At 35.1% G+C, this 11,885-nt stretch overlaps 1 protein-coding gene across 2 annotated transcripts; it reads right to left on the bottom strand.

Moving 5' to 3' along the window:
* Positions 1 to 4,993: 4,993 nt before the first annotated feature.
* On the bottom strand, positions 4,994 to 11,578 carry LOC120276725 (U1 small nuclear ribonucleoprotein 70 kDa). Of its 2 annotated transcripts, none has more exons than XM_039283403.1 (11): positions 11,402 to 11,578; positions 11,053 to 11,167; positions 10,887 to 10,966; positions 9,430 to 9,505; positions 9,254 to 9,318; positions 9,114 to 9,176; positions 7,455 to 7,536; positions 7,201 to 7,363; positions 6,257 to 6,319; positions 5,388 to 6,083; positions 4,994 to 5,259 (listed from the first exon to the last, which is right to left on the bottom strand). In XM_039283403.1, exons 1-10 carry the CDS (start codon positions 11,498 to 11,500, stop codon positions 5,396 to 5,398), a joined length of 1,494 nt encoding a protein of 497 aa, XP_039139337.1. In that variant the 5' UTR covers positions 11,501 to 11,578; the 3' UTR covers positions 4,994 to 5,259; positions 5,388 to 5,395. The 2 variants fall into 2 exon arrangements, with proteins under 2 accessions (XP_039139337.1, XP_039139336.1); XM_039283402.1 differs by having other exon boundaries at positions 4,994 to 5,297; positions 11,402 to 11,577.
* Between the last annotated feature and the right edge of the window lie 307 nt (positions 11,579 to 11,885).

Consider the following 11,885-nt stretch of genomic DNA (forward strand, 5'->3'; position numbering starts at 1 on the left):
AACACTTTATTTTTCTACTCCAATGAGTCTTAAGAGACCTCAAAGTGAGTTCAAAAAGAAATTTTCATAAAATCTTTCATTTACTCTTCCTTTCACTCTAATGAGTGTCAAAAGACCTCAAAGTGAGTTCAAAAAGAGATTTTCAAAAATTTTTCATTTACTCTTCCTTTCACTCCAACGAGTGTCAAAAGACATCTAAGTGAGTTCAAAGAGAGATTTTCATAAAATTTTCATTTACTCTGTTTTTTTTAACTCCAATGAATTTCTAAAATGACCTCAAAGTGAGTTTTAAAGAGAGATTTTCATAATTTTTATTTACTCTTCCTTTCACTCTAATGAGTGCTCAAAAGTCCTCAAAGTGAGCTCAAATAAAAGATTTTCATAACATTTTTCATTTACTCTTCCTTTCACTCCAACGAGTGTCAAAAGACCCTCAAAGTGAGCAAAGAGAGATTTTCATTGAGTGTCAAAAGATCTCAAAATGAGTTCAAAGAGAGATTTTCATAATTTTTTTTTTCATTTGCTCTTCCTTTTCACTCCAATGAGTGTCAAAAGACCTCAAAGAGAGATTTTTTTATAAATTTTTTTCATTTACTCTTCCTTTCACTCTAATGAGTGTCAAAAGACCTTAGAGTGAGTTCAAATAGAAATTTTCATACATTTACTCTTCCTTTCAGTCCAGTGAGTGTCAAAAAACCTCAAAGTGAGTTCAAAGAATTTTTTATCTCACCCCCAAGAGTGTCAAGACCTCAAGGTAGATTTGGATAAATTTTTATATATTTTTTTCTCTCACCCCAAAGAGTGTCAAGACCACAAGGTGAGTTTGAAGAAATTTTATCAATTTTTTTTCTCTCTACCCACAAGAGTGTCAAGATCTTAAGATGGGTTTAAAGAAATTTTATAAATTTTTCTCTCACCCCAAAGAGTGTCAAAACCCTCAAGGTGGGCTTCAAGGAATTTTTATAAATTTTTTTCTCTACCCCCAAGAGTGTCAAGACCTCAGGTTCGGGTTTTGAAGAAAAATTTATAAATTTTTTTCTCTCAACCCCCCAAGAGTGTTAAGACCTCAAGGTGGGTTTCAAGAAATTTTATCAATTTTTTTCTCTAACCCCAAGAGTGTCATGACCACAAAGTGGGTTTGAAGAAATTTTATAAATTTTTCTCTCTACCCCAAGAGTGTCAAGACCTCAAGGTGGGTTTCATGAATTTTATAGATTTTTTTCTTTCTACCCTCAAGAGTGTCAAGACCTCAATGTAGGTTTGAAGAAATCTTATAAAAACTTTCTCTCTACCCCTAAGAATGTCAAAACCTCATGGTAGGTTTGAAGAAATTTTATAAATTTTTTTCTCTACCCCCAAGAGTGTCAAGACCTCAAAGTAGGTTTTGAAGAAATTATATAAATTTTTCTCTTTACCCCCACGAACGCTCAAGACCTCACAGGTAGGTTTCAAAAATTTATAAAAATTTCTCTCACCCCCAAAAGTGTCAATACCCCTCAAGGTAGGTTTCAAGGATGTGCTCATAAAATTTTTCAAGAAGAGTTCCTGCAAAAATTACAAAAATGCCCTCACGAATAAACTCATCATTCATTTTTTTTTTTCTTTCTTTTTCTTTCCTTTTTTTTATAAATAAGCACCACATAAATCTTCATATGAATTTTCATCGATCTTATTAATGTGATCACATGTGCAAATTGAGGCTAATTTTGCTCACCAAGCTTTGTAGGGGCCACAAGCTATACATTCCTAAAAAAAAATGCCTGGAATGTAATTTTTGAGGAAATCTCCTACACTATCATGACAGAAAGAGAAGCAATAAAACAATAGAGGTAAGAGGAAGGTTGCATGTAGTTTATCTTACATGATTCACCAGATAAACAGAGCTCATGTAACTTGTTAATTATCTTTATCCTCAAATTCAATTGCCTACATGCAATGCACTACTAACATCTTTGTTCCTCTTTTTTTCCTACATTTCTTACAAGGACCTAACAGGAAATGATGAACCCGAAAGATGTCCTCCGATCACCGATCCCACTGAGGCGCGGAAGCTCCAACTCCAATCTCCTCTGCTTTCTCTCCTCTCATCACCAAATCTCTCATCCTCTTCTTAAGAAACAAATCCCAATCTCCAAGCATCCTCTTATTTCTCTTCCTCTCCAATCTGGTCTTATCTCTTCTCCTCCGCACAAACCCGAACTCCTCCACCAGTGACGCATCCAACCGGCCAGGGAACGTCGGGTGGTTCTCCTTGCCTTGCCTATGTCGCCATCAATATGCTTCGAAAACTGGACCATAGGCAAATGATTTTGCCAGAGAGTTTAGAGGCTGTAGCGGTTTTCAGTAAGGTCTCGGAGTTTCGGCCGCCGGAGAAACCATTTCCCAGAGAAGGACACACACACACACACAGGCAACGCATGGGAAAAAGCATGCTTGCATACGTGCATGGTATAGGCTATGCAACGTGCATGATGAATGCATTTAGGTGGTGTTTGGTTGGATGTAATTCTAAATACAGTGGATTTTCAGTTATAATGTAACTGGAAATACTTGGTTTTCAAAATACAGTGCAGTCAAATCTTGTGTTTGGTTGGATGTAATTGGAATCACTGAATTATAAGATTTTATGTTTGTTTGGAAGGATTTGTAAATCTGGAATTGAAAAACACATGTGTATAAGTGTATGTATATGTGTGTGTGTATATGCATATATATATATACATATATGTATATCAGTATATATATATATATATTTGTATAAGTATATGTGTGTATATATGCATATATGTATATCTAAACATACTATATATAGGTATATGTACATGTTTGTATATATTTATGTATATGTATGTATGAGTGTATAAGTACATGTATGTGTGTATATATGCATGTGTATGTGTATATTTTTATATGTATACAAATACATATACATGTATGTATATCTATGTGTGTGTATATATGTATATATGTGCATATACATTAATATGTATATGTATATGTATATGTAAATGTAAATACACACATATATATACATCACCCAAGGATTTTCAACTCATAGGATTTTGACTTACGTCCAATTTGACCATAAAATCAAATCTCTCATTGGATGTAATCTGAGTTACATGGGTTTTTGGAATTATGTAAACCAAACACTGAATTTCTAAAAAACCAAATAACTCAAGTTACATACAACTCTATATTCCTCCAAACAAACACTACCTAGTTTAAAAGAAACACCACAAGGAGCATACATGCATGCTATGGTGTGCATTTAGTCTTAAAAAAAATAAATAAATAAAAAATAAAAAAAAATCATAAGCAATACATAAATGCATAGCATGAGAGAAATATCATGGGCAACATACATGCATGGTATGCATTTAATTTCAAAAGACAACATTATAAAGAGTTGGGGCCGTGTAGATCATTCCATGAATGTATTCAATATGCATATACTTCTCATACATGCATATAGGCTTTCTTTTGCTATATATATATTTTTTTTAAGTGTATTTTTTTGCATAAAAAATGGGTGGTGTACTTTGTTGAACACTGGTGGAGGGATCTTATGTTTTATTATCAAACTATAATAATCTTCCGAAAATCTTTGTTCTCCAAATTTTCCATCTCTTTCCCGAAAAGAACCAAGGCCTCTTCTTCTTCTTTTCTCCATCCTTTCTTTTTTTTAAAAAAAAGAAACTCTTTTTCTTTTCTTTTCTCCTCTCTTCTTGAATATCACCAACTCCCCCTTGGGAGATTTTGTTTTTAAAATTTCAGTTCAATTTTTTTAAAAAAAAAATTAAAATTTTTTTCTATTTTTTTGAATTTTAAATTTTAGATTTCAATATTTTTTTATATAAAAAAATCATATATTTTCTTTTCTTTGATATTTCCCCATGTAACAATTGGTGGCGTAATATTTTTTTTTTTTATTTTGGCCATCCTATATCTTTTTATTTGATTTTTTTTTCTTTTTATTATTTTTTATTAATTATTTTTTATTCAAAGTCTATATAAACACATTATATAATATATCAGTTATATTATTATACTACTAACATTAATTACACTATAATTATATTTTATTTAATATTTAATAAAATACTCCTTAGTTGGAGTTCCAAATCATGGATTTAAAATGGTTCCAAATTCACCCAAAACCAATGGATAAAGCACTTCCAAATATTTTTTTAATTCCTCCAAAACAAGCACTTCCAAATTTAATATTTTTTTTAATTCCTCCAAAACAAACACTTGACTTGGATGATCATGTATTTCCAAATATAATGACTTTGAAATATACCAAAACAAACACCCCATATACAAGCATAGATCGTGAAACTCGGAGCTTCACCAAGGTATGTACCTCCACTTTGTCCTGTCTGGTTAGAACAGTCCTTAAAGCTTCCTAGGGCTATATGTGAAGTAACACCCCTCAGCTATGGATTATTTAATAATAATTTTTTTAAAAAACTCACGGCCTTTGGCACCAAGCGCTAAGGACTGGCTAAATCGTCGTGCTGGTGTGTAAGCTATTTTCTTAGTTAATTCATTTACCTACGTTTAACAAATTGAAAAGATTTAACGAATAGATTTATCAATCTATAGAGATAGAAAGCTACCTTAATTTTGTGGTTCAATTTTTGAAACTTCTTTAAGAAAATCTACTCAGGAAGATAAGAGCTTTTGGCCAAACAAAAGGATCAATGCATTTTTCAGCATTCATGTAGTGGTTTAATTAATATACCAGCAAAAATCTTGGCGCTTAAAATGACCTGATAGAACCCCTTTATAACTTATTGCAAAAACCCTGCCGCCAATGCCACACCATTCCAAAATGGTTCCGTCGGTTGGCGCTCTTCTTTCAAGAAACCAACTTGAAATGGATATAGATAAAACATAGGAATTAGCATATATTTGGATTAGACTTCAACAGGGGAAGTTCAAAGAAAAGATAATGGACCTATTCAGTATATAACTTACATATCAAATGCAAGAAAATAAAACAGCAACACTAAAATTTAATCATGTCCTTAGTTTTCCCTTTCATCTCCTTCAAACCAGAAATCGATAAAAATCAGAGTTTAAAAGGACTAACCAACAATGTGCCAAGTCACATAGAAGAGAAATAACTAATACAAACCGTAAGTCACTTAAAGGTTTAAACCATCAAGATAGAACACATCAGTCTCAGAGGTGCCCATAAAAACAACAAATTTCAAGCATAGACGGAATGCCAGACCTGCAAACCCTGTTAAGCTGAAAGAAAAGCCACCCAAGATGGAACCACTTCTCAGCTGAAATTATTGAGAACAAAAAACCAAAATAATGAAATACTTCAAATAACAATGATTGAAAGAATAACAAATGGAATATTGATGGCCTACCTCTAGTCTCAGTGTTCATACTCACGAGAAAGGGATCTCTCTGAACGACGATATTCATATTCATGGTCTTCAACCCTCTCTCCCTCCTCAGGTGCAGAATCAGGATGGTCATATTGACTTCTATAATGATCAGTCTGCATCTTATCATAATATTCATGACGCTTCACCCTATTGGCATCACCCTCTGGAGGAAGCTGATCAAAGTGATTTCTCGCTTGCTCATAGTGATCATACCCTTGTTCATGCTCATTTCCATTCTTTGCAGCAGGATCATACCATTCCTGCCCATAGTCATGCTCACCATGTTCCAGATCCCTGTCCCTCCCACCAGACCGATCGCGATCATGCTTGGTATCAAATTGCTCAAAGTCAGTACCACCCCTCTCATGACTATACCCACGATCTCTTTCATGGCTTGCACGCCCATAGTCCCTCTCACGATCCCGCTCCCTCTCTCTCGGACGGTCACGCCGTTCACGGTCATGGTCACGACCACGGTCCCTTTCCCTGTCTCTATCACGACCTCGATCACGATCACGACCCCTATCTCTTTCCCTGTCCTTTTCTCGAGTCCTATCACGGTCTTTATGGTGTCTGTCATCCCTTGTATCACGATCACGTGTCTTATCATGGGATATTTCTCTAGATTTCTCCCGTTCACGATCCCTGTCCCTACCTCTTTCACGGGATTTCTCTCTGTAACAGAACAAAATTTTACGGAACTATAGATTTTTGGAAGAAAATAATTAAACAAGCTCATGCGACCAGGTTGAAGTCATTTTAGTTCTCACAAAATAGCACTAACAAATGAAACCATCAACATTTATCTATCATCAGTTAAAGGCTAAAGATAGCAATGGATAACTTACCGATCATCACGCACTCTTGGCTCCTCAGATCTTGGAGGTCCTGATGTCATCTGCTGAGGCTCCCTGACACCAGAGAAGTCTTGAGTGTATGAACATTTAGATGGAAGACAATACCACTCAAGAAAAGTGTGAATAACAGAATATGCTGAGCAAATCATTACCACAGGATAGTATATCCCCAAGTAACCAATTGTAACCTAATCTAAAAAGAAAATTAACAAGATATGCCAAAAAAATTAATTTATGAGTTATGTATCAAAATCACAGAGAGTTCAACAGAGGTACCACACCAATAATATGCGTTCAGTCACGTAGTAAGTTAGGATGATCATCCCAACTTATTCCAACCTAACCAACCAAACACCACTATTGCAATAAACTTGAAATAAAGATAGCTCTTTCACAAATGTATATCTATTAATATTAAAAATTATTAACCAATAGTAGTATCATGTCAATCATTAATTGGAAATTACTCTTTAAAATTAAAACATTCATTTTAATTAGTATTGATTTAGTAGTCTCACAAAACCAAATTCAAATGTCAAAACACCTAAGCCAACTAGCTCAAACCCCAACAACACCACACACTTCCAAGTAAAAGATAGTGGGGATTGAGGAAGCAAACAACAGATAAGCCACTTCCCTTTTTGTCCAAGTCACTTTTTGTTCAATAATTAAACAGAAGCAAATTTGCATATGAGAACTCATAGTACAACTTACAAGAAGCAAACATCATTTAAGAAATCTGGTGCACATTTGGAGAACATTTGCAGAATGGATAAAAGATTGGCCCTAAATTGGCATTAACAGCATAATTGATCATAAGGATAAATTTACAACACTGTGCATTGTTTGAAAAAAACGGTGATTCAGAAAGCAAGGCATGAAATCAACATGTACGTTGAGGGTGTAAACCGAAGAAGAGTATTTCAAGTGATTACCTTCCGGAATGCTTTTGGTTTACCTCTTCACCTCCTACCCTGGTTGATCCAAGTCCACCACCCAGCCTTCGAGGCCGCCAATTTGGTACAGTTCTACCTCGCTCAACATCAACAAGGACTCTTCTATTATCCAACTTCCTGCCATCAGCTTGCTTGTATGCAGCTGCATAATATGACCAATGTTTAACCAAAGAGACAGACATCAAAATGTTTCTACCAATAGACACAAAAAAATAGGGGCAAAAGAAGCACACTTTTCATGTCTCTCGTGTGTGCATATTCAATAAATGCATATCCTCTAGGTTTATTTGTCTCCTTATCTGTAATCAACCTGACCTGCGATTTACATAGCAAACCAAAGAGAACAATTACACAGAATCATGAATGGGATATAACAAGGAAAAACAGCCAATATATGACTCATGATTGTTAGAACACTGAATCCTAAATGGCACGACATAAAGGCAGCATGCCTCACTAGCCGTGCTCACCTTTTAAGGTGTAAGCTTCGCCATGCGGAATGCATCACCACCATATCAATTGAGTTGGCAGATAAAACGGATGTATGAAGCCGATTTAGCAGATGTGATATAGATTTACCACCCCCTTACCAGGGAATATTTTAAATAGCAAACTAAGCACTAGTAAAATGGAGAAAGTACCAGAATTTCTTCTGAATAGCAGAAATAATTTTGTTCAGCCCTTCTATTCAAAGAGTAAAAACTTTAGTAACAGCTGCAAGAAACTTAAACTCCGATAATGGGTGGAAACCTGCTAATACTCTGAAATGTATTTACACAACAAGAACAAGTCTGAGAGAGGGTTGAATGGAGATACTTTCCCTTTCTACCTTGATAAAGACAGGTGTGTCAAACGATTTGCAGCAATCCCATTGGAGTAACAGTGATGAAACCAAACAGTGCATATCATTATCGAAAGTATTGACATCAATAGCCATGCCTTACCAATGTTGGTTTTTATACCATGATAACACATACCAAATTCTAAAAGCTATTGATTATTTCAATCCTAAAAGGCTTCTAGCTATACTCAAAAAATAAGTAGTTTACCTGCCCACACTCCAACATGATCACCAAATGTAAGTTTCTCCATAACATCCTTGATGACTCGTATAGTTAATTAGACTATAAATAATCTGCACTCTAGCACTAGTCCGAGATGCAACCAGCATCTACTATCTTAGTGAGCAAATGATTATTGGTCTCATAATAATTTTCTAAAGAGGCTTTACTTTAGGTGGAAAACTAGAAGAGGGAAAAAAAACCATCATCTTTGACAGATATGTCTGACATTTCAGAACCCATGGGTGGTAATAAACCACAAAGATGCGTCAGGAATTCATATTTGCCATTGAATGACAAAAAAACTGAGATGACAAACCCAACAAAAAAAAGGAACCAACTAAACAACCAAAATACATAAAACCAAAATTCTTCCGCTAACAACTCGTTTGACGAGCAATGAGAAAGCCATTTACAATTAATAACTCACTATATTATGCATGTCAGGAAGATGGAGCAGAACGCTTTCAGACAACCCAAAACAATAATAACTTTTAAAACCAAATAATTTGACAACTAAAGAAAATAAAAAAGAGAAAAATACCATCCCCATTCAATTCTCAATCTAGGCGAGGAAAACTATCAAACACAACAATGATTGTTGGCCTAATTGAAGAAAATCAGGATGCTTAGATGAATTTCAAAAGCCATCAATTTGGACAGAGCACCATGGCAACTCTCAGGGTCATGGTTAAAAGATACACAGGGTCTAGAAATCAAGATCATAGAATCACCATTTCTATTCTTTCCGATCAGTTATGTGACCACTAATCTTACCCAAGCTGAGAGCAATAACTTGACCTCCCAACAAGAATACAATAATATACTTACCCGTTTAATAGGCCCATAAGTTTCAAACTCCCTTTTAATTCTGTGTTCACTTGTTTCATAATTCTGCAGAACAAGATTAAACATTATGTTAGGGAAGAGATAACTGGTGGAATCAAAAGTAGAAAATGATGATTACTTACAAGTCTAGCCACAAACAACGTCTTGTATGGATCTCCAGATATATTGGGATCATTTTGTGGATCATCTACAAGACAAAGAAAACTATAAAACCATCCACAAGACGATAATCTACATTTGAATTAAGCAGATTTCATCTATAAAGCATGGTAAATGTTTCTGTTGGAGATAAATTTACATTTCTGCAGCTCTTCAGCTGCCTTAAGTGCACCCTTTTCAAGCCGAAGCATGTGAATCCTGGCTTTTCTTTCTCCCTGCAACAAAATATAAATAAAAACAAAGCTGGTCAATACAACACAAAAATTATTGTAATATAACTCAGTTTGTCCACTTGTTATTTCTGAAGTTGGTTCAATCATTGTGCACATAATCCATATAACCTGGCCAGAACACCACACCTCAATATCAAGTTCAAGCCTTAAAATTGAGTATGTATAGCCTGTATTTAACTTCTAGTGGTGAACAGTGTTGAGTTCACACTCATAACAGATTCCATAAATGACAAAGGTTTCCATAATATATTTCTGCACATATATAAGCCTACTATCAATTCATGTACATCTAGAATATAGATCCATTGGCTTTGATAATTAGATTAAAGGCTAAATTCATAAAACCGGCAGAATTACAAACATATACAAAAAACACCTAAAACACAATTATAGTAATTATAAATTGACACAAGCCATACCTTAAAATCCCACTACCAACAGTGTGTTTAATAATTTATTTTTTATTGATAACCCGCAGAGCTAAGAAAAGCAACAAATGAATTCAAGTAATATCATAACAATACAGAGGCTGCCACATGAATGCAGGCCTGGGCTACCTCAATCAGTCTATATCACTCAGCACTTGAGATCTACTTAGATTGAGAAAATAAAGAGATTGGTATGATGGTATCGATGTATCGTCATGCTTAGCTGAATGAAAAAATTAAAATGGATACAAGAATGTACTACTGACCTCCTTATTTCCATTCCTTCAGTTTCTTCTCTTCCACTCTATTTTTACTCAATCATAAAACATGCTCACCATCGCATCCAAAAATAAAACCAAATAAAAAACAGTAGGCAAGCAACGTTATTTCATCTAAATGCAGGATGATGCTATAAAGAGATTCAAGATGATACCCAAAACATGTTTCCACTCATAAACGACAAAATTCTATCACTTCAACATTTGTGAGGCACCAGCAAACAAGTACAAGAGTGAGATACAATCTTGCATATATTTTAGAAGTACTTGTAATGGGGAATAAACAAGAGTGAAAGTATGGGCAACTTAAAACATATCATTCCCTCACTCCTGCATCCATATAATCTTTCCAGTATATTTGAGCACATAAAATTTATCTGAGTTATTCATTTTTCAAAAATCATTAATTATAATGATAGACAAACTACAATTCACCATTCACATCATTCTCACCATTAAGAAGCAAATACAACACTGAAATTAAAAGAGAGAGAAAAAGAAAAAACAGCTAGGTAATTACCATCGAAACTAAATGTGCCAATCATAATATATCAAAGTCAGTAAATCAGTATAAAAACAATGATAAAAAAAAAGAAATTAAAACCCCAAGTTTTATAACAAAATTATAAACCAATACTCAGAATAAACAAAACTTACAGGAGTTTCACCCTTCTGAATTGGCATAGCATACTCCGGATCAGATGGTTCTGCGAAATTTTTCACAAACTGTGCCATCCCTGAAAAAGAAAAAGCCACCAATAACAACCCAAGACCAATTTCTCAAACAACAGACTTAAATCAAACACGTGATGAGTATACACACCAGTATATGCCGGGCATTTCCTCTTCTCAGGTGGGGGCAAATAGACCAACGGAGGCCGTGGTTCAAAAAGCTTCAGAAGGTTCGAAGTAAGCCCTGTTGGATGGCTCTGCCCAATCTGGAAAACAACAAATAAGTTGTACCAATATCAACTAATTTTCAATTACAAAAAACATCAAATGGATCTAAATCAACAACATGAACATCGTATAATTAAATTATAGCCGAAAACAAGGATCAAATTGATCTAAATCAACAGCATGAATAGCATAACATCTATAGCTGGGTTTCACCAAAATCCATCAAAAAAAATCAAAGAGATCGAACAAAACAAGGGCTTGAGAGGGATTACAAGCTTCATCTGGAGGACGTTGGCACGGTTCTGAGCCTTGGTCCGTGCCTGGACGGCAGCATCGCGGTTGCGCATGAAGGGATCGTTGTGGTCCGCCATGGCGGAGACAAAGCTCGGAAAGAAAACTAGGGTTTCGCCCTCTCTCTCTCTCTCTCTCTCTCAGGATCCAAGAAACGGGAGGAGATCGGGATGGACAAGTATTTATAGGATAGTTCTAGGGCGGCGCTTGATAGCGGGTGGCGTTGTGAACCCGAAATGATGGCGGGTTTCGGATTCGGACCCTGAAGGATCCGAATCCGTAAATAATTGGGTTTGGCTTTTTATTTTTTGAATTTTACCTCAAAATTAACTCAAGAGTCTGTTGAAGTCAATGTAGTCGAACCCTAACCGGTTCGATCTATTCAATCAAAAAAATTAGAAACTGGTCATGAGGTTGCCCCTGCTACACCCTCTGACTCAGCTTGTTAGCAATCCGGCCAAAAAT

This window comes from Dioscorea cayenensis, chromosome 15 (genome assembly GCF_009730915.1).
Source record: "Dioscorea cayenensis subsp. rotundata cultivar TDr96_F1 chromosome 15, TDr96_F1_v2_PseudoChromosome.rev07_lg8_w22 25.fasta, whole genome shotgun sequence".
NCBI lineage: Eukaryota > Viridiplantae > Streptophyta > Magnoliopsida > Dioscoreales > Dioscoreaceae > Dioscorea > Dioscorea cayenensis.